Raw genomic sequence first — 26,158 nt, forward strand, 5'->3', positions numbered from 1 at the left:
CCTTCCGGCTGCTGGCTGGGGCCTTCCTTTGTTCATGCCGCCCCCTGGTGATCAGTGCACGCCAGAGCGAGTGATTGAATTCGTGGTCTCCCGGTCGAACTCCCGCGGGGACAATTTGCATATTAGGCATATATATATATATATATATAAATTATTTTTAATGATAATCCCTTTGTCCAGTAATTTCACTTGCAGAAAACTAAACCTAAAGAAACAATGTTTTGTCCGGCCCATGAGGCTCAGTGGTTGAATGTCGACCTAGGAACCAGGAGGTCAGGGTTCGATTCCCGGTCAGGGCATATGCCCGGGTTGCGGGCTCCACCCCCAGTGGGGGGCGTGCAGGAGGCGGCCGATCCATGACTCTCTCTCCTCATGGATGTTTCTCTCTCCCGCCCTCTCTGAAACCAATTTTTAAAAAAAAACCGGATAAAAATGCATCAACACATGTTCTGGCTGTGCCTCTCGCGGACGATGCTGGCGAAGGCGGTCAGGAACCTGACATGCTCTCAGCCTCTTTCCTGAGAGCAAACTGGGGGGAACAAGCTACGCTTTGCCTTGTCCCCCAGCGTTTTGTGGACACCAGGGGTGGCAACCGGTGCGTGTGCCGCTTTCCAAACCACAGAGCCCTGTCCGGGCACAGGCGGTCCCAGATGGGAATCCTGCGTGATGCCTACCTCACTGGCCACGCCCACCACTGGGCTGCTAGACTCAGGCCAGTGTCTGCTGCTGCCCCCACGTTCACATTCATATCGGTGAGAAACATTCATATTCATGACGATATGCATATTCATGAGCGATATGCATATTCATGAGGATCATGCATATTCATGAGGATCATGCATATTCATGACTGGCCTCTGGCCTCTCCCTGCCCAGCCCCAGCTGCAGGCAGTCCTGCTCTGGGCAAAGAGGGGGAGCAGCTGGCCGCCTGTCCAGAAACTTCCTGAGCAGACCCTGCCGCCTCCTCCCGCGCCCTCCCCATCCCTAGGGGCCCCCCAAGACCTCTCTGCTCTATGACACCGTCCAGGGCGTCCCAGCGCCCCAGAGGCACCCGGAGAAATGCCAGCCAGCACTACCTGTTCCAGGAGTCCCTGCTGCTCAGGTGAGCCGGGCAGCGCGGGGGGCAGCCGGGGCAGGGGTCTGGGATTGGGGAGACTGGGGGGGGGACCCTCACTTGCCTCTGACCTGAGGGCTGAGTCCCCATCCTGTTCAGAAACTCCCTCCTCCAGGTTCCCCTGCACCTGCCACCCCGGCAGCCCCGGCAGGTGCAGGAGGGGGAGGGCGCTGCCCGCTTCCTAGCCGCGGGGGCCCGGATCCCCAGGCCTGCGCCCCCCTGGCTTCCTGCCGGCCGGGCCGCCGGCGCCCTGATCCGTCCGTGAGCTCGGGCGGCCGCGGCCACAGACGGAGATAATGAGATCCGTCTCCATGAGCGCGTCTGTGCGCACGGGTTCCTATTGACGGGGTGGAGCGGCGGTTCTCAACCTTCCTGACCCGCGACCCTCTCACACGGCCCCTCGTGCTGTGGGGACCCCCGACCATCACATTATGTCCGCTGCTGCTTCATCGCTGTCATGTCGCTGCTGTGATGAATCGTCATGTAAATACCTGACGTGCAGGATGGATTTTCATGGTTACACATTGAACATCATGAAAGCATCGTGATTAACCACAAAACAATCTGTAATTACAGGTGTGTTTTCCGACGGTCTTAGGCGACCCCTGTGACAGGGTCGTTCGGCCCCCAAAGGGGTCGCGACCCCCAGGTTGAGAACCGCTGGGGTAGATGAGCCCTCCGTGTGCTCAGGGGACGTGGGCGAAGCTGTTCTTCCAACAGGGGAGCCCCCTAACCTGGGGGACAGCGGGGGGCGGCTCTCTCCTCCCGTTTTAAAGCGCATCCCTGGGGCCTGGCCGGTGTGGCTCAGTGGGTAGAGCGCCGGCCTGCGGACCGAAGGGTCCCGGGTTCGATTCCGGTCAAGGGCACGGACCTGGGTTGCGGGCACATCCCCAGTGGGGGGTGTGCAGGAGGCAGCTGATCGATGTTTCTCTCTCATCGATGTTTCTCACTCTCTGTCCCTCTCCCTTCCTCTCGGTAAAATATCAATAAAATATATATTTTAAAAAAAACCACACCAATAATAATGTAATGAAATGCAGTAAAGCGTATCCCTGGTGAAATAGCGGCCGCAGAGCGCACAGGTGCCACCCGAGGGGGCCCTCCCCAGGCCCCAGGTCTCCCTGGGGTGGCGCTGCCGCCCGCGGAGACATGATTTCCCGCCCCCCCCCCCCCCCCCCCCCGTTTCCCCGAAATGCTCGGCCTCGCACATCTGCCCGGCGCGCCTCCTGTCGGGGGAATCCGTGCCTGTTCTGCCTCCCTCGGGTCAGTTTCCCAGGAATCCAAGAGGAACGGCGGGGCGGGGGGGGGGGGGGGGGCAGCGTTGGGTTCCTGTTTAATTTTATTTAATTGTTAGATATGTTTTTATGGATGTCAGAGAGGAAGGGAGAGGGAGAGAGAGAGAAACCTCCATGATGAGAGAGGATCATGGACCGGCCGCCTCCTGCGCGCCCCCGCCTGGGGATGGAGCCCGCCACCCGGGCCTGTGCCCTGGCCGGGAATCGAACCCGCGGCCTCCTGGTTCCTGGCTCCCCCTCGCCCTCCCCCCTCCCCCCTCCCCCCAGCCATCTGCACAGGCTCAGCAGCGACCCCTGGCGGCAGGAGGGCGTTGCGGGCGCAGCCCCTGACAGTCCCCCCCCCTCCCTGCGCAGCGGCCCGGAGGCGGAGGGCGGCCTGCCCGCGGACGTGGGGGACAGCAGCGACCCCGAGCGCATCTTCCAGAGCCTGCAGTTCCAGAAGGACCTCATGGCCGACATCCGCTGCCGGCCCTGGGCCATGCGCCAGAAGCTGCGGGCGCTCAGGTGAGGCGGCCGGGACGGACGGACGGATGGTCGGATGGACGGAAGGCCGGGCTGTGATGGAAGGTGCGGCATCACTGGCACCTGCCCGCCCCTGGGCACGGGTGGCAGACCCTGTGTGATGGGCAGGCGGGGTTCTGTGTGTGTGTGTGCGTATGTGTGTGTGTGTCTGGGTTACGTGTGTGTGTTACATGTGTGTGTGTCTGGGTTATGTGTGCGTGTCTGGGTTATGTGTGTGTTCATGTCTGGGTTACATGTGTGGGGGTTGCATGTGTGTGTCTGGGTTATGTGTGTGTCTATCTTGGTTTGTGTGGGGGTTACATGTGTGTGCATTCTGGGTTACGTGTGGGTGTATCTGGGTTATGTGTGTGTGTCTGGGTTACGTGTGTCTGTGTTATGTGCATGTGTGTGTCTGGGTTATGTGTGCATGCCTGGGTTATGTGTGTGTGTATCTCAGTTACGTGTGTGGGTTACATGTGCTACATGTATGTGTGGTCATGTGCTACATGTGTATTACATGTGTGTGGGTTACACATGCATGTGTGTCTGGGTTACATATGTGTCTGTCTGGGTTACGTGTGTTACATGTATGTGTGGTTACATGTGTTATGTGTGTGTATTACGTGTGTGGGGGGGTACATGTGTGTGCCTGGGTTGTGTGGGTGTGTGTGCGCACGCGCGCATGGGTTACGTGTGTGTGTGTGCCTGGGTTACGTGTGTGTGTCTGGGTTATGTGTGTTACATGTATGTGTGGTTACATGTGTGGTGTGTGTGGTTACGTGTGTGTGTGTGTGTGTGTGTGTGTGCGCGCGCGCGCGCGCATGCGCTGGGGGGAGGTGCTGGCTTCTCTCTCCTTTCCCAGCACCAGCTTCCAGCCCTGCGCCCGGTAAGAGCCCAGTAACCGGCTCTAATGCCCACGGCACTGCCTGGGAGGGGCCTGCCCTCAGCTCTCCCTCCGCAGGGAGTCGCCCGCAGCCCTGGGCCTCCTGGGAGGGAGACGCCAGCCAAGGGCGGGACAGGTCGAGGGTCAGACAGGGACCCACCCCCCACTCAGCCAGATGGGAGGGGGGCGTCCGGTCTGTGCCCGGGGCAGCGGCCCCTGCCTGGGGGGCTGTCGCCCGCATCCCTGTGCCTGTGCTCAGGCCCCCGGAATCGGCACTGGTCTGGGCTCCCCAGGGAGACCCCTGCCCCTCAGGTCGCCCCCCACCCCTCCCGGGGCCGGCTTTCCTCCCTGATGGCTACTGGGCCCTCCCGGGGTGTGCCAGGCGGTTTGTGGGTGTGAACAGCCCCCCTCTCGCTCCCATTAAGCAGGCAGCACCTTTTCCCAGAAGGAGGTGCTCTGAGTGCAGGGGCCGGTGGGGAGGGCCAGGGAGGGGCCAGGCCCTGTCGGCTTCCAGGATTTGGGAGGGGCCGGAGGACACTCCCTTGGGGTGTGGCCCCGACTTTGGTTGCAACAAGGTTAGTAAGGGACTCACTGACTGAGGGGCATGAGCAGGGAAGCTGGGATCCACCCCCAGGGCTCTGATCGGGGGCATTTGTGGTCCTCCTGTCCACATCAGAGGATGGGTGTTAGCGAGACCTACTGTGTGTTACCGAGACCTACTGTGTGTCACTGTCACAGCACTCGAACCTGCAGAGCAGTGGTTCTCAACCTCCTGGCCCTTTAAATACGGTTCCTCATGTTGTGACCCAACCATAACATTATTCTAGTTGCTACTTCATCACTGTCATGTTGCTCCTGTGATGAATCGTCATGTAAATATCTGATGTGCAGGATGGTCTTAGGCGACCCCCGTGAAAGGGTCGTTCGACCGCCAAAGGGGTCGCGACCCACAGGTTGAGAACCGCTGATCTAGAGGATTTGGGGGAGTTTACTTGAGGTGTGGACGAAAGGGGCCACGTGCTGACCCGACAGCTCAGGGGGGGCCCGCGGGCGGCCTTGCAGGCCCAGAGACCTCAGGTCACCACACAGGAGGGTCTGACGTTAAACTTGAACTAGAAGCAGTGGTGGTGGGGTCACCTCCTAGGCCAGTGTCTTCCCTGACAAGGGCAGCCTTTGCCTTCACGGAGCCTGTCTGTCTTTTTGCCTCTGTGGTAACACACCCTGAAATGTCTGGGTGCCTGGTAACATCCCTTTTCCCGGACCCCCCGGGGCAGAGCCTAATGTGCTGGGCGCAGGTCAGAGACCACAGATCCCCTCATTGTCATGTTCATTGTCCCTGCTCCCACCTAAGCGTGTGTCCATCATTTTACCTTTTATCCAATCCCAGGGGTTCCCCGCTTTGCTTGCTCCCGCCTCCCTCCTCCATCCCCAATGGATCTCATGTCATCCACCTACGTCCCTCCTTTGACTGCAACGTATAAACACAGATGGAACCCCCATTCTCCGGAGCTTTATCCCAATCCGCTGAGGTTCTGCTTCCCGGCAACTGTCGACAGTTTGGCTCAAACAAACTCATAAAAATTCTTTACAGGTTTCAATGGTTTTTCACATTAACACCAGGAATGGAACCCTGGACCCTTTGGTCCACAGGCTGAGGCTCTATCCACTTAGCCACACCGGCCAGGGCTCAGAACATCCTTTTTAAAAAATATATATATATTTCATTGCTTTTTTACAGAGAGGAAGGGAGAGGGATAGAGTTAGAAACATCGATGAGAGAGAAACATCGATCAGCTGCCTCCTGCACACCCCCTACTGGGGTTGTGCCTGCAACCAAGGTACATGCCCTTGACCAGAATCGAACCCAGGACCCTTGAGTCCACAGGCCGACGCTCTATCCACTGAGCCACACCGGCCAGGGCTCAGAACATCCTTTTTAAGGGAGTTTCCCAGTTCCCAGAAGCCTGGGAGATGCGAGCCCTGCACGGCTGCACCCCCACCCCGCCCCCCAGCAGCCGTCTTGCGTGGTCGGGCCCTGTGCCTGACTGACACGCCTGTCTCCGCAGGCGGGCGAAGGCGATCGTGCTGCGGTTCGAGGGGCGGCTGACCAGGACCCGCGGCTACCAGGCGGCGGGCGCGGAGGTAAGGACCCGGGTGGGCGCCCCGCCTGGTCTGGGCCCGGGCACCCGCCCCTGCGTCTGGGGGTGGGCACAGTCCTGAGCAGTCGGCTGGGCAGGGAGGTCTGTGTGGCCCCAAACCCCGGCTTCAGTCCCCGACAGTCACTTGCCCATCGCGTGACCTGAGGAAGCCAAAGCCATAGAAACGGTCTCCCCCCATCCCCCCCCCCAGGCCCGATCCCCCAGACCGATCCCACCACCTCCTGGCTCACCCACCTCCCCTGTGGGTCTCCCTCACCGTGTGCCCTTGTAAAGAGAGAGACAGCCCTGGCCGGTGTGGCCCAGTGGATAGAGCGTTGGCCTGCGGACCTAAGGGTCCCGGGTTCGATTCCGGTCCAGGGCACGGACCTGGGTTGCAGGCTCCTCCCCGGCCCGGGCCCTGGTCCGGGCACCTGCAGGAGGCGACCCATCGACGGGGGCAGCTCTGACCCGCCCCTCCCCCCAGCTCTGGCGGAAGCTCGCCCGCCTGGCCTGCAACTTCGCGGCGCTCTTCATCCCCTGGGAGGCGAGGATCAAGAAGATCGAGAGTGAGTGGGCGCCGGGCGGACGGACGGGCAGCGGGGCGGCGGGGGGCCGGCGGCCGGGCTGACCCCGCTGGACACGGGACGGCCGTGGGGGACAGGCGTCCGTCCCGCCAGCCCCGGGTGACACCGTCCCATCCGCTCACCCCCTGGACACAACGCAGACCCTAAAGCCTGGAGGGAAAAAGTGCAGATCGCCCTGGCTGGTGTGGCTCAGTGGGTAGAGCGTCGGCCGGCTGGCCGAAGGGGCCCGGGTTCGATTCCCGGAAGGGGTACAGGCCCGGGTTGTGGCTGGATCCCCAGTGTGGGGCGTGCAGGAGGCAGCCGGTCCATGATACGCTCTCGTCATTGATGTTTCTCTCTCTGTCTCTCTCTCTCTCTCTGTCTCTCTGTCTCTCTCTCTCTCTCTCTCTGTCTCTCTGTCTCTCTCTGTCTCTCTGTCTGTCTGTCTGTCTGTCTCTCTCTGTCTCTCTCTCTGTCTCTCTCTCTGTCTCTCTGTCTGTCTCTCTGTCTGTCTCTCTCTGTCTCTGTCTCTCTGTCTGTCTCTCTCTGTCTCTCTGTCTCTGTCTCTCTGTGTCTCTCTCTGTGTCTCTCTCTCCCCCACCCCCCCCCCCCCCCAGGTCACTTTGGCTCGGGCGTGGCCTCCTACTTCATCTTCCTGCGCTGGCTGTTCGGGATCAACCTGGTGCTCACGGTCATGACGGGGGCTTTCATCGTCGCCCCGGAGGTGAGACGCGTCCGGAAATCACTCGTCTTCGAATTAAGCAAAAAAGGGAACCTTAGAAAAACGCTGGAAATTCCCAAGACGGTGACCAATACATAAGTCACACGAAACGGTGGCTTCCGGAGAGAGAGAGAAAAAGGTGCCATTCGCTCCAAAGAGCCGTCAGAGCCCCGGCCGGTGTGGCTCAGCGGGTAGCGCGTCGGCCTGCGGACCGAAGGGTCCCGGGTTCGATTCCGGTCAAGGGCACGGACCTGGGTGGCAGGCTTCTCCCCGACCCGGGTCCTGGTTGGGGCGCGTGCAGGAGGCAGCCCATCGATGTGTCTCTCTGCCTCCCTCTCCCTTCCGCTCTCTCTAAGAATCAATGGGAAAACATCCTCGGGTGAGGATTAACCAAAAAAAAAAAAAAAAAAAAAGAAGAAAGAAAAATAAATAAAAAGCAAATAAAAGAGCCATGAGAGCCGTACCATGAAGCGCCCACACTCCCCTCCTGGGGGGAGGGTTCGGGGTGGAGCGGGCGCCCCCTTCCTCTGTGAGGGCCCGAGGGTCGGCGTGAGGCTTGGGCCCGCGGGGGGGACTCCGACGTACCGTGTCCTGCGAAAGCCAACACCATAGCTCGCACCCCAGTGAGCGTGGCCTGCAAATCAGCTCCATACAATTCTTTTTTAAAAAATATATATATTTCTTTATTGATTTCAGGGAGGAAGGGAGAGGGAGAGAGAGTCAGAAACATCAATGAGAGAGAAACACCGACCAGCTGCCTCCTGCACGCCCCCTACTGGGGATGTGCCCGCAACCAAGGTCCATGCCCGTGACCGGAATCGAACCCGGGACCCTTTGGTCCGCAGGCCGACGCGCTACCCACTGAGCCACACCGGCCAGGGCCTTACAAGTCTCGTGTTGCCAAACGTTGTTCTTTTGATTCCCCCACCATTTTCATTTCTTTTGCTGTTTCCCTGCTGATCCTCACCCGAGGGTGTTTTTCCGTTCCTCCCCTCGCCCCACATCCTCCGCGTCCAGCTCATCGCCGGCCAGCCCTTCGGCAGCACCGCCAGCAAGAGCATCCCCCAGGCCCAGGCCGCCTCGGCCCAAGACCTGGACACCGTGTGGTCGCTGGGGGTGAGCCTGGCCGGCCGCGTGCTGTCGGGGGGATGGGGGCTGGGGGGGGGGGTGGACGGGCCCGGCGTCGGAGCTGACGGGGCTGCCCTCCCTGCAGGGCTACCTCCAGTCCTCCGTCCTCTTCTACGGCTTCTACGGCCGCGAGCGGCGCATCGGGAGGGCGGGCTACCGGCTGCCGCTGGCGTACTTCCTGGTGGGCATGGCCGTCTTCGCCTACAGCTTCATCACCGTCTTGAAAAAGTACGGCCGCTCGGGTGCCCACCGCACGGCCCGGGACCACGCGTCTGATCTCGCCCGCAGCCCGTCACGTGAAGGCCGCTGGGCCCATTGTCCAGCTGAGATCGAGGCGAGATGTTTGTACTGATGTCAGGGAGGAAGGGAGAGGGAGAGAGAGAGAAGCATCGAAGAGAGAGAATCACGGATCGGCCGCCTCCTGCACGCCCCACACTGGGGATGGAGCCCGCAGCCCGGGCCTGTGCCCTGACAGGGAATCGAACCCTGACCTCCGGGTTCCTAGGTGGACGCTCCACCACTGAGCTACACCGGCCGGCGAGATGCCCGTTTTAACCAGCCCTCACTGGCTGCTCATTGCTCTGGGCTCTCCCGTGTGAGGTGCGGAGGGACCAGGATTAAACAGACTTAGCTGTTCCTGCCAGTTTGGACAAAGGGGGGTGGGGTGACCCTCTGGGCAGCGGCTGCAGGAAGACTGATGAAGTCAAAGGAGAGAAGTTTATTTCACATGAGCCCGGCCGACGTGGCTCTGTGGCTGAGCATCGACCTAGGAACCAGGAGGTCAGGGTTCGATTCCCATCAGGGCACAGGCCCGGGTTGTGGGCTCCATCCCCAGTGGGGGGCGTGCAGGAGGCAGCCGATCCGCGATTCTCTCTCATCATGGATGCTTCTCTCTCTCTCTCCCTCTCCCTTCCTCTCTGACATCAATTTAAAAAATGTAAAAAAATGAATGTGACTTCGCAGTCACCGCTGCACGAGGTGGTACAGGCTGGCTCAGCCCGACCACAGGCCACGGCCGTGTCCACGTGGCCCCAGGGGCACGGGTGGGGCGGGGCCCGGCGAGGCTGCGGCTCACACACCGGGGCGGGCACCAGGCAGCCTTGTGGTCCTGTTGGCAGGATGGCCAAGAACTCCCGCCTGAGCCTGGCCAGCGCCTCCAGCGACAACTACACCTTCTGCTGGCGGGTCTTCTGCGCCTGGGACTACCTCATCGGGAACCCCGAGGCCGCCGAGAGCAAGGCCGCCGCCATCGTGAACAGCATCCGGGTGAGTGGGCCGCGAGGGCGCCCAGGGAGGTGGGGGGACAGGGCATGGGGTCCTGGGCACAGAGTCCCTGCTGTTCAGACCAGAGCGGCCAGAGTGAGGGACATCAGACGTGCCCCTGAGCTGCCCCACCGTCCAACCGATACAGGAAGAAAATATTGCAACTCCTCTTTCTTTTTATTTTATTTTTTAAATACATTTTGATTGATGTCAGAGAGGAAGGGAGAGGGAGAGAGAGAGAAACACCCATGAGGAGAGAGAATCACGGATCGGCTGCCTCCTGCACGCCCCCCACTGGGGACCGAGCCTGCCCCCTCCCCGGGCCTGTGCCCTGACCAGGAATCGAACCGTGGCCTCCTGGTTCCTAGGCCAACGCTCAGCCATGGAGCCACGCCGGCCGGCTGCTTTTCTTAGTTCCTCTTTCTAACATGTTAATGTGCGTATTTGGGGTCATTTGCATAATGGATTTCTCCTGTGTTACACGCGGACACTGTGAGGAATGAGCAGCTGACTGCCGGGCGTCAGCTTTGGCTGTGAGCTTAGAAGACCGAGCCCTGAAGGCAGCGGTTCTCAACCTTCCTGACGCCGCGACCCTTTCATACAGCTCCTCATGCTGTGGGGACCCCCGACCATAACATTATTTCCGTGGCTGCTTCATCACTGTCATGTGGCCACTGTGATGAACTGTCATGTAAATACCTGATCTGCAGGATGGTCTCAGGCGACCCCTGTGAAAGGGGCGTTCGACCGCCAAAGGGGTCGCGACCCGCAGGCTGAGAACCGCTGCCCTAAGGCCTTCGGAGTCCAGGTCAGCCGGGCAGGCAGGCCGCCGAGTGGCACCGCCTTTTGAGAAAAACGTTACTCAGGTCACATCACACGTCTAAGGAGTTCACCCCCATCTCCCCTTCCCGACCCCAGTTTTCTGTTTCGCCCATTTACTGTGATTTAAAGCATCGATCCCGACAGAATTGCACGGCGAAGTCTAGACTTCAAGCCACGATGTCGCATACTCACTCCACCAAGCGTGTCCCATGCCGAGGCGGACACGGGCCAGATACACACGGTTTGCGTGGACGTGGCCGCAAACGAACAAAAGCTTCCGTTTTCATAGAAACGGAGGTTTGTTTTGATGGAGACGGGCTGAATGCAAGGGCTGAGATAAATGAGTCATCGTGAACATAAAATAATAGAACGTTTTATTTATTTTTATTTTTTAAAATATATTTATTGATTTTTTTTACAGAGAGGAAGGGAGAGGGATAGAGAGTTAGAAACATGGATGAGAGAGAAACATCGATCGGCTGCCTCCTGCACACCCCCCACCGGGGATGTGACCGCAACCAAGGTCCATGCCCTTGACCCGAATCGAACCCGGGACCCTTCAGTCCGCAGGCCGACGCTCTATCCACTGAGCCACACCGGTTAGGGCATAACAGAACATTTTAATAAAAATTAATATTTTTTCTTGAGCATGAACTCACCAGACACTGAGTCCCTGCACAAATGGATAAGCGTCACGCAGATAAACCCATTTCTCTTGTTCTCCGGAAGCGAGGTATTTCCTGTTGCCACACCAAGCAGGTCAGTCCCAGACCAAGGACGTGGCCACCGGCTGCTGGAACCTTCGCTGCCGGTGTCAGTGGGAGAGACGGTGCGCCTACGCGTGAGGTGGTGAGGGACGCGAATGCAGCACGATGACAGTCATCAGTCGTTAGCAAACCTTGTAGCTCGTTATTCATAATGATGTACAACAGGATATTGAAAAATTAAGCGACGAAATTTTTATCAGAGCCTTTCTCACTAGGACATACCGTTCGATTGGCTGGGCCGTAAGAATATCCGTTGTCGGCCGCCTGTGGCCCACGGGCCGCGAGTTCGACACGCTCGCCCTGAATCATTTCTGACCACGGGATCCGTGCCAAGGTTTATAATTAAAATGCTTCACGGGCCTCTCCCTGCAGGAGGCGATCCTGGAGGAACAGGAAAAGAAGAAAAGCAAAAACCTGTAGGTGCCCAGACCCCGACGGGAGGGCGCTGCCACGCTGCTGGAAGCCGGCGCAGAAATCCTCGCCAGGCGGGCTCTGTCTTGCTTGCACACACCGCCAGGCAGCTCCCCTTCCTCCTGAAAACCTAGGCTTCTGCACTGTGACCTGGGGGACCCCATTCTCTCGATATCGGGGTTCAGGTCCCAGTCCTGCAGCCGGGAGGTCGGGGGGGAGGGGGGAAGGGGGCGGTGCTGAGGTTGACCGGTGGCCTGTTCTTTCACGGTGATAATAACAGGTGTTTTGAGCACCAATGTCCACTTTGCCAAGTTAAGCAAAGATGAGTTGTATTTTTGGTGGTTACGAGTCCTCCCCTGAGGATGGTTTTTATTGATTTTTAGGGGAGAGCGGAAGGGAGAGGGAGAGACAGAGAGAAACCTCGATGTGAGAGAGACACATCGTTGGGTTGCCTCCTGTGTGCGCCCCGACCAGGGCCTGCAACCGAGGTCCGTGCCCTTGACCAAGAATCGAACCCGGGACCCTTTGGTCCACAGGCCGATGCTCTATCCACTGAGCCACACCAGTCAGGGCTCAGATTACTTGTGTTTAGCAACCACAGTCGTCCAAGTCATAGAACACAAGCAGCACCGAATTCTTTTTTTTCTATATACACTAGAGGCCCGGTGCACAAAATTCATGCGGGGGGGGGGGTGGGTGTCCCTCAGCCCGCCTGCACCCTCTCGCAATCCGGGACTTCTGGCTCCTAACCACTCGCCTACCTGCCTGCCTGATCGCCTCTAACCACTCACCTGCCTGCCTGATCGCCCCTAACCCCTCTGCCTGCCTGCCTGATCACCTCTAACCACTCACCTGCCTGCCTGATCAACCCTAACCCCCCTGCCTGCCTCATTGCCTCTAACTGCTTGCCTGCCGGCCTGATCACCCCTAACTGCTTCTGCCCCGGCCCCTGCTGTGGTGCCTTCATCCGGAAGGATGTCCGGAATGACATCCAGAAGGGCATTTGGCTGTCCGGTCTAATTAGCATATTACGCTTTTATTATTATAGATTTTTATTGAATCCAGAGAGAAGGAGAGAGATAGAAACATCCATGATGAGATGGATGGGCTGCCTCCTATACGCCCCCTCCTGGGGATCGAGCCCACAACCCGGGCCTGTGCCCCGACCGGGAATCGAACCCGGGACCCTTTGGTCCGCAGGCCGACGCTCTATCCACTGAGCCACACCAGCCAGGGCGTTCGGTGCCAAATTCTTGTTGCCGTGCCTTCCAGGGTGATGTCCCAGATCTGGGGTGCTTCTCAAGATTCGGGGGCCACCGTGGGAGGTGGGGCCACGCACAGAGGGCAGTCCCTAGGGGAGGGCACGTCCCGCGGACAGACGCACCTGCTCACGGACGCCCCGCCGGGCTCTGCGCAGGGCGGTGACCGTCTGCCTGCGGGTCGTGGCCAACGTCCTGGTGCTGCTGTCGCTGGCCGGGAGCATCTACCTCATCTACTTCGTGGTGGAGCGGTCGCAGCGGCTGGAGCAGTCCAAGAAGGAGCTGACGCTGTGGGAGAAGAACGAGGTGCCCGCGGCCCCCCACCTCCCCCGCGGGTCTCCCGGGGCCGGAGAGGCTGCAGGGGGATCCCAGCGCGGGTCCCGGGGCAGGAGCCGGGCCGGGGCTGAAGGGTCTCCCGGGGTCTCAGCCGGGAAGATCTTCATTCAAAACAGCCTCGCGCCCCGGCCGGTGTTGCTCAGTGGGTAGCGCGTCGCCCGCGGACCGAAGGGTCCCGGGTTCGAGCCCGGTCAAGGGCATGGACCTGGGTTGCAGGCACATCCCCAGGAGGGGGCGCGCAGGAGGCGGCCGGTCCATGGTTCTCTCTCATCACGGATGTTTCCCCCTCTCCCTCCTCTCTGAGATCAATAGAAATATATTTAAAAAGGAAAGAAAAACCCAGCTAGCTGTCAGAGCTCGGGGAGGCCTCCCTCCCTGTGAGAGCCGCGGCCCCAGGCCGGGCTGAGGGCCGATGGGGGCGGGAGCTGGGCTGGGGCGCCGGCCTGGCTCAGCTCCGCGTCCGCAGGTGGGCGTGGTCGTCTCCCTGGTGACCATGCTCGCGCCCTCGGCCTTCGACCTCATCGCCGCCTTGGAGAGGTACCACCCGCGGACCACCCTGCGCTTCCAGCTGGCCAGGTACCGCCCTCGGGTGTGGGTCCCCCTCCGGGCCCCACCGCGGGAACCCCAGTCCCTCGAGAGCCCAGGATGCCGCACTGTCCCCCAAACTTAGCACAGCTCGGCCGGCGCGGCTGCGTGGCTGAGCGTCGACCCAGGACCCAGGAGGTCAGGGCTCGATTCCCGGTCAGGCACAGGCCCGGGTTGTGGGCTCGATCCCCAGCGGGGGGCGTGCAGGAGGCAGCGGATCCGTGATTCCCTCTCATCATGGATGTCTCTCTCTCTCTCTCCCTCATCCTCTCTGACATCAATAAAAATATATTAAAAATAAAACAACTTAAATAAAAGAACTTCCCTGAGATGTATCCAAGATGAGCAGGATGTGCAGGAGAGAAGAGGGGGAGGAGGAGGGGGAGGAGGAGAGAGAGAGGACCGAGGTGACGGAGTGTGTGTTGGTCCCGCCTGCCGGGTCCTCTGTGACTGATGGGAGGTGAAGGAGACCCACCCTTCTAAGGCACTTTTTTTTTTCTTATATTATTGATTTTTTACAGAGAGGAAGGGAGAGGGATAGAGAGTTAGAAACATCGATGAGAGAGAAACATCGATCAGCTGCCTCCTGCACATCTCCCACTGGGGATGTGCCCGCAACCCAGGTACATGCCCTTGACGGGAATCGAACCCGGGACCCTTCAGTCCACAGGCCGACGCTCCATCCACTGAGCCACACCGGTCAGGGCTAAGACACTTTTAAGACACGAGCAGAACATGAAGCTTTGCTCACAGCTTCCACCAGCCTGGACAGCGAGGTTCCCGTGCATAAGCCAGGGGGCCGGGTGCGGAATGGGGGGGTCGCAGGCTGAGCAGCAGCAGGCCCGGAGCCCGAGGGGGCGTCCTGGGCTCCCCCAGGGGGTCAGAGCAGCCGCCACAAGTCCACCTGCCCCCACCCCGGCCTCGGCCCCGGCCACAGCGCTTCCTCTGTGACACTGAGCTTCCCCACAGGCCCACCTCCCACCACCACCTCGGGGGCCGGGCTGCCCCTCTTCAAGGTCGGCAGGTTTTTAAAAAAATATTTGTACTGATTCCAGAGAGGAAGGGAGAGGGAGAGAGAGAAACACCCATGATGAGTGAGTCATGGATCAGCTGCCTCCTGCACGCCCCACACTGGGCATTGAGCCCACAACCTGGGCATGTGCCCTTGACCGGAAATCGAACCCGGACCCTTAAGTCTGCAGGCTGACACTCTATCCACTGAGCAACACCAGCCAGGGCCTATGAAGCCCTTTTAAACCAGACACATGACAGGCACATGGAGGGTCTGTACTCACCTCGGGGCGGCGCCGGCCCCGACCTCTGCTCCCCTGTGTGAGGACACGGCACCCCGGCGGGGGGAGGGGGGCACACAGAGGCCCCCGGCCCCCGACGGCTGAGGGGGGCCCCGGAACACGGTGTTTTATCCCCCAGTGAGGCTCTGAGGGACCCTGGAGGCAGCCACTGCCCCAGCCGCCCCGGCACGGCCCCCCCACGGGCAGGTCTGTGCCGAGGGCGTCCGGTCGCGTCTCTCACGGGCCTCACCTCTCAGGGTGCTGGTGCTGTACCTGGGGAACCTCTACAGCCTCATCATCGCCCTGCTGGACAAGGTCAACAGCATGAGCACCGAGGTGAGCGCCCCCCAGCCCCCAACCGCGCCCCACACGGACAGACGGACGGATGGACACACAGACAGAAACACACACACAGACAGACAGATGTACATATAGATATACACACACAGACACACACAGACACATATATACATACACACAGACAGACACAGACACACAGACAGATGTACATATATACACAGAGACACACACAGACACATATATACATACACACAGACACACAGACACAGACAGACAGATGTACATATAGATATACACACAGACACACACAGGCACATATATACATACACACAGACACACAGACACAGACAGACAGATGTACATATAGATATACACACAGACACACACAGGCACATATATACATACACACAGACATACAGACACACAGACACAGACACAGACAGATATACACATCGATATACATACAGACAGACAGACAGATCTACAGAGACAGACACACAGGCTGATATATAGACACCCCCCCCTGCCCCCCAGGGCCGTCATGGCCGGCACCACTGCCGTGTTCACACTCCCCGCTCACTGCGGGCTCAGCTCCGCGGGAAAACTAGCCCCGTTTGCGGGGAAGTTCACTGAGGCCAGTGGTGTGGCTGCAGGACAGCCTGGGCCAGAGGTGGCTGGGGGGGGCGGGGGGGGAGCCATGCAGGGCGGCGGGGGGTGGGCAGGCGGGAGGGCCTGAGGGCTTGGAGGAAAGAACGTTCCAGAGGGAACGGATGAGAGGAGGCCCAGGGCAGCGGGGGCCCCAGCCCAGGTCGCGGGGAGCCGCTGTGACCCTGCCCCCTAAGGACGCCCACGGCGGGGGGGAGGGGGGGATGGGGGGTGCTCAGGGTGTCTGTCCGGCCGCACTGCCGTCGAATCCCGAGGCCTCCAGCAGGAGAGCCGGCAGGACAGCGGCTCTGTGTCCGGCCCTGGGTGCACAGAGGGTCCTGGCCTGAGCACGGGACTCGCACGTGGGGCCTCAGGGGCGGAGCTCGGCCGTGTGACCGGCAGCCGTGAGGACGCGGGGACACACGCGTGTTCGCCCAGAGCCGTCTGGGCAGCAGCTGAGAAGCTCAGTTCCCCCCACAGCTCTGCTCCCCACGGGGCGGCTCCTGGCAGGTGGCCTCCTCCCAGGCTAGAGCGAGACGGAGGGACAGAGGGACAGACAGAGAGACAGAGGGACAGAGAGAGAGAGGGACAGAGAGACAGACAGAGAGACAGAGAGACAGGGGGACAGAGAGAGAGAGGGACAGAGGGACAGAGGGACAGAGAGACAGACAGAGAGACAGAGAGACAGGGGGACAGAGAGAGAGAGGGACAGAGGGACAGAGGGACAGAGAGACAGACAGAGAGACAGAGAGACAGGGGGACAGAGAGAGAGAGGGACAGAGGGACAGAGGGACAGAGAGACAGACAGAGAGACAGAGGGACAGAGAGACAGGGGGAGAGAGAGACAGGGGGACAGAGAGAGAGAGGGACAGAGAGACAGAGAGTCAGAGAGTCAGGGGGACAGAGAGACAGAGGGACAGACAGAGAGACAGAGGGACAGACAGAGAGACAGAGGGACAGAGCGAGAGAGGACAGAGAGACAGAGGGACAGAGAGACAGAGAGTCAGAGAGTCAGGGGGACAGAGAGACAGAGAGACAGGGGGACAGGGGGACAGAGGGACAGAGAGAGAGACAGAGGGACAGACAGAGAGACAGAGGGACAGACAGAGAGACAGAGGGACAGAGGGACAGAGAGAGAGACAGAGGGACAGAGAGAGAGAGGACAGAGAGACAGAGAGTCAGAGAGAGAGACAGGGGGACAGGGGGACAGAGGGACAGAGGGACAGAGAGACAGAGAGACAGAGGGACAGAGAGACAGAGAGACAGAGAGAGAGAGAGAGAGACAGGGGGACAGGGGGACAGAGGGACAGAGGGACAGAGAGACAGAGAGACAGAGGGACAGACAGAGAGACAGAGGGACAGAGAGACAGAGAGACAGAGAGACAGAGAGAGAGAGACAGAGAGACAGAGAGAGAGTCAGGGAGACAGAGAGACAGAGAGACAGAGGGACAGACAGAGAGACAGAGGGACAGACAGAGAGACAGAGGGACAGAGGGACAGAGAGAGAGACAGATGGACAGAGAGAGAGAGGACAGAGAGACAGAGAGTCAGAGAGAGAGACAGAGAGACAGAGAGAGAGAGAGAGGGACAGAGAGACAGAGAGACAGAGGGACAGACAGAGAGACAGAGGGACAGAGAGACAGAGAGACAGAGAGAGAGAGAGAGAGAGACAGACAGAGAGACAGAGGGACAGAGAGACAGAGAGACAGAGAGACAGAGAGAGAGAGACAGAGAGACAGACAGAGGGACAGGGGGACAGGGGGACAGAGGGACAGAGAGCTGACCCCTGAGCCATGCGGTGACGCGGGGTTCTTGCAGACAGACACATGGACAACCCTTCTTCCCTCCCCTCCCCGTCGCCCTGTCTCCGCAGGAAGCCGCCATCAGCAGCAACAGGAGCCACTGGCTGGGGGCCCCCGTCCCCTCCGCCCCCGGGACGGCCCCCGACGGGGAGAAGTGGCCCACGCCGGGGCCGGGGCCGGGGCCGGGGCCGGGGAGGAACGGCTCCTGGGCCCTGGGGCTGGCCGGCGCCCCCGCGTTCGCCTCGGCACTCTCAGCGGCCAACGGGACCACGGGCCCCGCGAGCCCGCAGGACCAGTGCTGGGAGACCTACGTGGGGCAGGTGCGTCCCCGCGAGGCCCCGGGCCCGTCCGCACTCGCCGGCAGCTCTGGAGTCATTGCCCCCATTTTACAGGAAGGAAAAGTGAGGCCGGGGACGGCTTCGGGCTTTCCTGTCTCACCGTCTGCCAGGGAGCCCTGGCCGTGCGGCTCAGTGGATAGAGCTCGGCCTGTGGACCGAAGGGTCCCAGGTTCGATTCCCAGTCAGGGCACGTGCCCGGGTTGCGGGCTCCATCCCTAGAGTGAGGGGCGGGCAGGAGGCGGCCGGTCCATGATTCTCTCTCATCATGGATGTGTCCCTCTCCGTCTCCCTTCCTCTCTGACATCTATAAAGAAATATTTTTAAGAAAATCTGTCCAGGACTCGTGCAGCCCTGTTCCAAGGGCTTGTCCACGTCAGATCCTATTGCCAGCCTCCTGTAGGCGCAGATGAGGAAACTGAGGCACAGAGTGCACAGGCCCCGCCCCCCACCTGCTCCGCCCCGTGCCCCGCCCCCGTGCCCCGCCCCCGTGCCCCGCGCCCTGTGCTCCGCCCCCTGTGCCCGCCCCCTGTGCTCTGCCCCCTGTGCCCCGCCCCGTGCCCCGCGCCCTGTGCCCCGCCCCCTGTGCCCCGCCCCCTGTGCCCCGCGCCCTGTGCCCCGCCCCCCGTGCCCCGCCCCCTGTGCTCCGCCCCCTGTGCCCCGCCCCCTGTGCTCCGCCCCCTGTGCCCCGCCCCCTGTGCCCCGCGCCCTGTGCTCCGCCCCTGTGCCCCGCGCCCTGTGCTCTGCCCCCTGTGCCCCGCCCCCTGTGCTCCGCCCCCTGTGCCCCGCCCCCTGTGCCCCGCGCCCTGTGCTCCGCCCCTGTGCCCCGCGCCCTGTGCTCTGCCCCCTGTGCCCCGCGCCCTGTGCTCTGCCCCCTGTGCCCCGCGCCCTGTGCTCTGCCCCTGTGCCCCGCCCCCTGTGCTCCGCCCCTGTGCCCCACCCCCTGTGCTCCGCCCCCTGTGCCCCGCCCCCTGTGCTCCGCCCCTGTGCCCCGCCCCCTGCGCCCCGCCCCCTGTGCCCCGCCCCTGTGCCCCGCCCCCTGTGCCCCGCCCCCGTGCCCCGCCCCGTCCCCCACACATAACTGCCTGCAGCGTCTCCGCCCCTGAGACCAAGTCAGGGCCCCAGCGGTGGGTCTCCCGCGGCCCAGACCTCTGTGTCCCTGTCCCTCTGGCCTCGAAGTCCAAGTTCAATGAACAAATACTGAGCCCCCCCCCGCCCCCCGTGAGCCGCGTGTGAGTCAGAAGGGCCCGGTCTGCAGCCCCGGGGAGGGCGGGGCGGGCAGGCCTCGTGGCGGCCCCGGGGACACTGCGCTCACGGAGCCCACCCCGCACACGCTTCAGGAGATGCTCAAGCTGTCCATCATCGACATGCTCTTCACCGTGGCCAGCGTCCTGCTCATCGACTTCTTCCGCGGCCTCTTCGTCCGGTACCTGAGCGACTACTGGTGCTGGGACCTGGAGAGCAAGTTTGTGAGGAGACGCGGCCCCCCCCCCGGGGGCGTTGGGGGGCTGGACCCGTCCTCCCTGGTGTGGGGGCTGGAGACAGGGTGGCCCAGAGGGAAGGCCTGAGGCGGGGGGGAGGGGAGGGGGAAGGGCAGGGGAGGGGCGCAGGGCCGGGCCTCCCTGAGAGCAGAGTCCTCGCTCTGCGGGAGCCGCTTCCTGCCGGTCGGGGGCGTAGGTCACAGAAGCCCACCTTCTCTGCAGCCTGAATACGGGGAGTTCAAAATCGCGGAGAACGTGTTGCATTTGATCTACAACCAAGGGATGATCTGGTGGGTTTGTGTGCTCAGCTGCTGTTTTTTTAAATATATAGACTAGAGGCCCGGTGCACGGATTTGTGCACTAGTGGGGGGCGTGGCCTCAGGGATCGGCCCGCTGTGGGAGTGCCACTCATCCCAGTCAGCAGAGTGGCTGTGGACCCGCCTTCTGAGTGGCTGCTCCCGCTGTGGGAGCGCACTGACCACTGGGGGGCAGCTCCTGCATTGGGCATCTGCCCCCTGGTGGTCAGTGTGCATCATAGCAACTGCTTGACTGGTAGTTCTGTTGTTTGGTCGCTGGGCTTTTATATATATATATATAGACTAGAGGCCCGATGCATGAAATTCATGCATGGGTAGGGTTCCCAGGCCTGGCTGGCAATCAGGGCCCATCTGTGGGGTGACCGGCAGGGTTATTGGGGGGGTCCCCACTGGCACCTGCCTTAGCTGGCCTGGGCCTGCAAGCCGGATCCAGCTTTCTGCATTGAGCGTCTGCCCCCTGGTGGTCAGTGTGTGTCATAGCAACCCATCATTCCACTGGCCGTTCCACCATTTGACTGATTTGCATATTAGGCTTTTACTATATAGGATTTTTTTTTTATTGATTTCAAAGAGGGAGACAGAGAGAGAGGGAAACATCCATGATGAGAGAGAATCACGGGCCGGCCGCCTCCTGCACGCACACCTCACCCTGGGGATGGAGCCCACAACCCGGGCCTGTGCCCTGACGGGAATGGAACCGTGACCTCCTGGTTCCTAGGTCGACGCTCAGCCACTGAGCCACGGCGGCCGGGCTCTGCTGGCTCCGGCCTTCACTCACGTCTCTCTCGTCTGGGCAGATGGTCATGAACTTTGTCTGGGTGGGCCGTGACCGCGCTAGGTCCCTGGGGTGGCCCAGTTCTCGCCGACCGACCCAGACCCTGTCCCTCTCAAAAGCATCTCTGTCTGGGGATGCAGGCTCACCCCTCCTTCATCGGCCGCATGTGTGGGTGAATCCCTCGATCTCCCCAGACCCCCTCCCCCTCGTGGCTAGAACCCGCGTGGCTAAGCCCCTCCTCCCACGACTGCGGAGATTACGTGAGCCGGACTGTGTGAGGCCCAGCACCAGCGGCCGCTCCACGCGCCGATTAAACCTGAAAGTCAGAAGTTCCCTCATCAGCTCCCCACAGACCACACCCTCAACCTTCCCCGTCTCACGGCACAGAAGCTCAGGCCTGGGTTCCGCGGCACCAGAGAGGCTTTTGCCGACCTGACCGAAACACAGGTCTAGTTTGTGTCCGGTCACACCGGGCGGCCATTGTTGTGTTGGCTCTTGTCACCTTTTTTCTGTTTTAAAAAACTTTTTAATATGTTTTTCTTTTTTTATGGACGTCAGAGAGGAAGGGAGAGGGAGAAAGAGATAGAAACATCCCTGATGAGAGAGAATCATGGGTCGGCTGCCTCCTGCACGCCCCGCACTGGGGATCGAACCCGCAACCCGGGCCTGTGCCCTTGACTGGAATTGAACCCGGGACCCTTCAGTCCGCAGGCCGACGCGCTATCCATTGAGCCACACCGGCCAGGGCTAAAAGAAATATTTTACTTATTTATTTGTTGTTGCTGTCAATCCTCACCCGAGGACATGGCTCTATTCATTTTTTAGAACGAGTGGCAGGGACTGGGAGAGACACAGAGAGAGAAGCATCGATGTGAGAACAGGTGGCCTCCCACTCACACCCAGGCCAGGGCCTGGGGTCGAGCCTGTGGCAACCGAGGTCCGTGCCCTCGGCCGGAATCGAACCCGGGACCCTGTGGTCCGCAGGCCGACGCTCTACCCACTGAGCCACACCGGCCAGGGCCATCTTTTTTCTTTTCAGACTCTAAGGCAGGCGCGTCAGCCTCGCGGCATTTATTTCAACGGGGCGTGCGGCCCGCCGGCCCGAGTGTGACATGCTCGCGGGGAAAAGAGGTCAGGCCCCCGGCTAAGCGGCCAGGGGTGGCGTCTGTGAAATTCTCGCCTGAAAACCGCTGCCGTGGACAGAGATGGGGGAGCTGGCCCCAAACCCCAGTTGCCTGGTACTGGCCCCGGGTCTGGGTGAGGGCCACCCCCTGGCCACGTGTGTGGAGAGGGACGCAGAGGGCCTGGGACACGGAGTCACTACTCACCTCCAGGAGGCGCTGGCTTCGCCTGCAGGAGGTGGGGGTGGGGGCCTGGGGTCTCAGATCCCAGGGGTCCCCCCAGTTCCTCGAGGACCGCGTGGGGGCCCCCCCAGGGGCTCAGGACCACGGCAGACGAGGCCACGTACGTGCTCACGGCCCCTCCCCGGTTCCAGGATGGGCTCCTTCTTCTCCCCGTGTCTGCCCGCCTTCAACGTCCTCAAGCTGATCGGCCTCATGTACCTGCGGAGCTGGGCTGTGCTCACCTGCAACGTGCCCCACCAGCAGGTCTTCCGGGCGTCCAGGTGGGTGGGTCTGTGTGCGCGCCCCATCTGGGTCCCCTGCGGCCAGGGCACACCCCTCCCCCCAAATCCCCCCACCCCTGCCGGCCTGTCCTGGTTAATTCCCTCCCCAAGCCGTCCAGGGCCCAGCCTGGAATTAGGCATCGCGACACATTTTTAAAAACTTTTTTTTGTTCTTGTTAATCCTCCCCCAAGGATATTTTCCCATTGATTTTAGAGAGAGTGGAAGAGAGAGAGGGAGACAGAGAAAGGCATCGATGCAAGAGAGACACATCGATGGGTCGCCTCCTGCACGCACCCCGACCAGGGCCCGAGCCGGGGAGGAGCCTGCCACCGAGGTCTGTGCCCTTGACCGGCATCGAACCCGGGACCCTGTGGTCCGTAGGCTGGCGCTCTGTCCACTGAGCCACACCGGCCGGGGCTGAAGAACTTTTACTGAGTTTGATGACCCAGTGGGGAGTGGCTTTCACAAATATCCTGTTTGGACAATGTTCACACACTGAACGCCAGGATGTCACAGCGCGAGGCGGGTGGGACGGGTCTGACAGGGTCCGTGGATGGTGCTCCTAGGTGAGGGCTGTGGGGTGGCCTCGCTTGGTTTGAGGGGGGCAGGCCGGGCTGGGCGACCCATGAAGTAAGTCCCTAGTTTGCTAAGCTCCTGTGACCCCGCGGACACCCCAGCCTGGGGAGTGGGGGGCGGATGGTGTTTTGTTTGCAGAATCGGACTGTGGGTTCTGTGGGTTCTGTGTCCGCCCCTGGGCATGTGGCTGTGGTTCTGTGTCCATCCCTGGGCGTGTGGCTGTGGTTCTGTGTCCGTCCCTGGGCGTGTGGCTGTGGTTCTGTGGTTCTGTGTCTGTCCCTGGGAGTGTGGCTGTGGTTCTGTGGCTCTGTGTCCATCCCTGAGTGTGTGGCTGTGGTTCTGTGTCCCTGGGTGTGTGGCTGTGGGTTCCGTGTCCCTGGGTGTGTGGCTGTGGTTCTGTGTCCGTCTCTGGGTGTGTGGCCATGGTTCTGTGGGTTCTGTGTCCCTGGGTGTGTGGCCGTGGTTCTGTGGGTTCTGTGTCCCTGGGTGTGTGGCCGTGGATTCCATGTCCCTGGCCGCAGCGTGACCCCTGGCGGGCCCACAGGTCCAACAACTTCTACCTGGCCATGCTGCTGTTCATGCTGTTCCTGTGCATGCTGCCCACCGTGTTCGCCATCGCGCGCTACAAGCCGTCCCTGCACTGCGGGCCCTTCAGGTGAGTGGCTCCGCCCCCAGCACACGCGTGTCCTTCTCCTCCGGCCCCGGGCAGGTCGCCGGGCCCTGTCCTCCATCGGCCGCCTCCCTGCAGCGTCTCTGCTCCTCGCTCCCTTCAAGCGACGCAGCCCAGCTGGCGCCCCAGGGGGCAGCGGCCTTGCTCAGTGCTTGAGGGAGATCCCAGCGGGTCAGGGTTCCCTCCCGGACTCAGAGGGTCCCTAAGACCGCCCTCGCCACCCCTGGTCCACCTTCTCCCGACAGGGCAGGGCCGGTCACCTCCCAGCACGGGAGTTTCTGTTGTTGTTGTTAATCCTCATCTGAGGATATTTCCCATTGATTTTAGAGAGAGTGGACGGGGGAGGGAGAGACAGAGAGAAACATCATGTGAGAGAGACACGTCGATGGGTTGCCTCCTGCACGCGCCCCGGCCAGGGCAGGGATTGAGCCTGAAACCGAGGTACAGGCCCTTGACCAGAATCAAAACCGAGACCCTTCAGTCCGCAGGTTGACACTCTAACCATTGAGCTAAACAGGCCAGGGCTATAAGTCCGTTTGGATACATCTATGGAACCTTTAGGGCCTGGGTTTGTAGACACTATTCACACACATGCTCACTCACACACTCACACACATATACACACACATACACACTTGCACACACACACTCACACAAACACTCACACTGACACACTCATACACACATACACACTGACACACACATGCACACTCACACACACTTGCACACACTCGCACGCACGCACTCAAACACACTCATACACACTCACACTGGCACACTCGCACACACGCACTCTCACGCACACACTGACACACACTTATACACACTGACACACTCGCGCACACACACACATACACACTCACACTGACACACACATGCACACACACACTCGCACTCTCACACTCATACACACATTCAAACACACACTGACACACACACTCTCACACTTGCACACTCACACACGCTCACACTGACACACTCGCGCACACACACACTCACACTCACACACACACACACTCTGTGATTGCGGACCCGCCTCCAGCTGTGCAATGACTGGGACTCTTCCTGGGGGTCCCCCTGCCCCCCCCAGAAGATGCTGGTGTCCTCCCAGCCAGGGGTGCACCCCGGCTCCTCACTGACCTTGGGGACCGCCCTCTAGCCAACCAGGCCCCCTCCCCCCCGCCCCCCGCAGCGGGCAGGAGAAGATCTACGACATCGTGGCGGAGACGGTGGCGGACCTGCCCGCCTGGTTCGCCGCGGTGGTCGGCTACGTGAGCAGCCCCGTGGTCATCCTGCCGGCCGTGCTGCTGCTCTTGTGAGTGCCCCCCCGCCCCCCGCAGACGGGGCCCCGCTGGCTTGGCTGCCGGTCAGCACCGCCCCCAACAATTCCGTGCACATCAGCGAGTCTGTGCAGGTCACCGCCGGGCGAGGGCCTGAGCAGGGGCCTGGGCGGCAGGAGGGCAGCGTGAGGGGTCCCCGCGGCCTCCGGGCGTCCTGCGGCCCCGCGATGGGGCGGAGGCCATGGCGCTCCTGTTCCCGGAGGTCAGCTGCCGCAGGAGGGACCGCCCGTGCGCTGAGCTCCGGCTCCTCTGGGCTGCACCGTGCAGACCGCGGGCCGGTGCACGCAGATCCGCTCCTCTGGGCTGCACCGCGCAGACCGCGGGCCGGTGCACGCAGATCCGCTCCCGTCTGGGCTGCACCGCGCAGACCGCGGGCCGGTGCACGCAGATCCGCTCCCGTCTGGGCTGCACCGCGCAGACCGCGGGCCGGTGCACGCGGATCCGCTCCTCTGGGCTGCACCGCGCAGACCGCGGGCCGGTGCACGCGGATCCGCTCCTCTGGGCTGCACCGCGCAGACCGCGGGCCGGTGCGCGCAGATCCGCTCCCGTCTGGGCTGCACCGCGCAGACCGCGGGCCGGTGCGCGCAGATCCGCTCCCGTCTGGGCTGCACCGTGCAGACCGCGGGCCGGTGCGCGCAGATCCGCTCCCGTCTGGGCTGCACCGTGCAGACCGCGGGCCGGTGCGCGCAGATCCGCTCCCGTCTGGGCTGCACCGTGCAGACCGCGGGCCGGTGCGCGCAGATCCGCTCCCGTCTGGGCTGCACCGTGCAGACCGCGGGCCGGTGCACGCAGATCCGCTCCTCTGGGCTGCACCGCGCAGACCGCGGGCCGGTGCACGCAGATCCGCTCCTCTGGGCTGCACCGCGCAGACCGCGGGCCGGTGCACGCAGATCCGCTCCCGTCTGGGCTGCACCGCGCAGACCGCGGGCCGGTGCACGCAGATCCGCTCCCGTCTGGGCTGCACCGCGCAGACCGCGGGCCGGTGCGCGCAGATCCGCTCCCGTCTGGGCTGCACCGCGCAGGGTCCCAAAGCAAGACCAGGAGAGGGAGGCAGCCTCTGTCCCTCGGCTCCTGGGACCACGGTGCCCGTGGGAACGGCTGCACCCTGCGGGAGGGCCGGGTGCCCCCCTGGACGGGACCCCAGGGAAGGGGGGCGGGTTGAGCACCCAAGCTCTGAGCTCCCAGCCCGAGCCCCGAGCCCCAAGCCCCAAACC

The 26,158-nt window shown here is 61.7% G+C and overlaps 1 protein-coding gene across 1 annotated transcript in view; it reads left to right on the forward strand.

Moving 5' to 3' along the window:
* The first annotated feature begins 1,013 nt into the window (after positions 1-1,013).
* Positions 1,014-26,158, forward strand: part of TMC3 (transmembrane channel like 3) — a 32,658-nt gene continuing 7,513 nt past the window's right edge. The window contains exons 1-18 of the mRNA XM_036355241.1: positions 1,014-1,102; positions 2,764-2,913; positions 5,860-5,935; positions 6,416-6,497; positions 7,112-7,218; positions 8,233-8,331; positions 8,429-8,571; positions 9,462-9,609; positions 11,568-11,611; positions 13,024-13,171; positions 13,668-13,777; positions 15,336-15,414; positions 17,897-18,145; positions 19,501-19,629; positions 19,864-19,931; positions 22,229-22,357; positions 23,479-23,589; positions 24,797-24,919. Of these exons, the coding sequence (XP_036211134.1) occupies positions 1,014-1,102; positions 2,764-2,913; positions 5,860-5,935; positions 6,416-6,497; positions 7,112-7,218; positions 8,233-8,331; positions 8,429-8,571; positions 9,462-9,609; positions 11,568-11,611; positions 13,024-13,171; positions 13,668-13,777; positions 15,336-15,414; positions 17,897-18,145; positions 19,501-19,629; positions 19,864-19,931; positions 22,229-22,357; positions 23,479-23,589; positions 24,797-24,919 (2,084 nt within the window). The remainder of the gene's footprint in view (positions 1,103-2,763; positions 2,914-5,859; positions 5,936-6,415; positions 6,498-7,111; positions 7,219-8,232; positions 8,332-8,428; positions 8,572-9,461; positions 9,610-11,567; positions 11,612-13,023; positions 13,172-13,667; positions 13,778-15,335; positions 15,415-17,896; positions 18,146-19,500; positions 19,630-19,863; positions 19,932-22,228; positions 22,358-23,478; positions 23,590-24,796; positions 24,920-26,158) is intronic.

This window comes from Myotis myotis, unplaced genomic scaffold (genome assembly GCF_014108235.1).
Source record: "Myotis myotis isolate mMyoMyo1 unplaced genomic scaffold, mMyoMyo1.p scaffold_m19_p_22, whole genome shotgun sequence".
Classification (NCBI taxonomy): Eukaryota; Metazoa; Chordata; class Mammalia; order Chiroptera; family Vespertilionidae; genus Myotis; species Myotis myotis.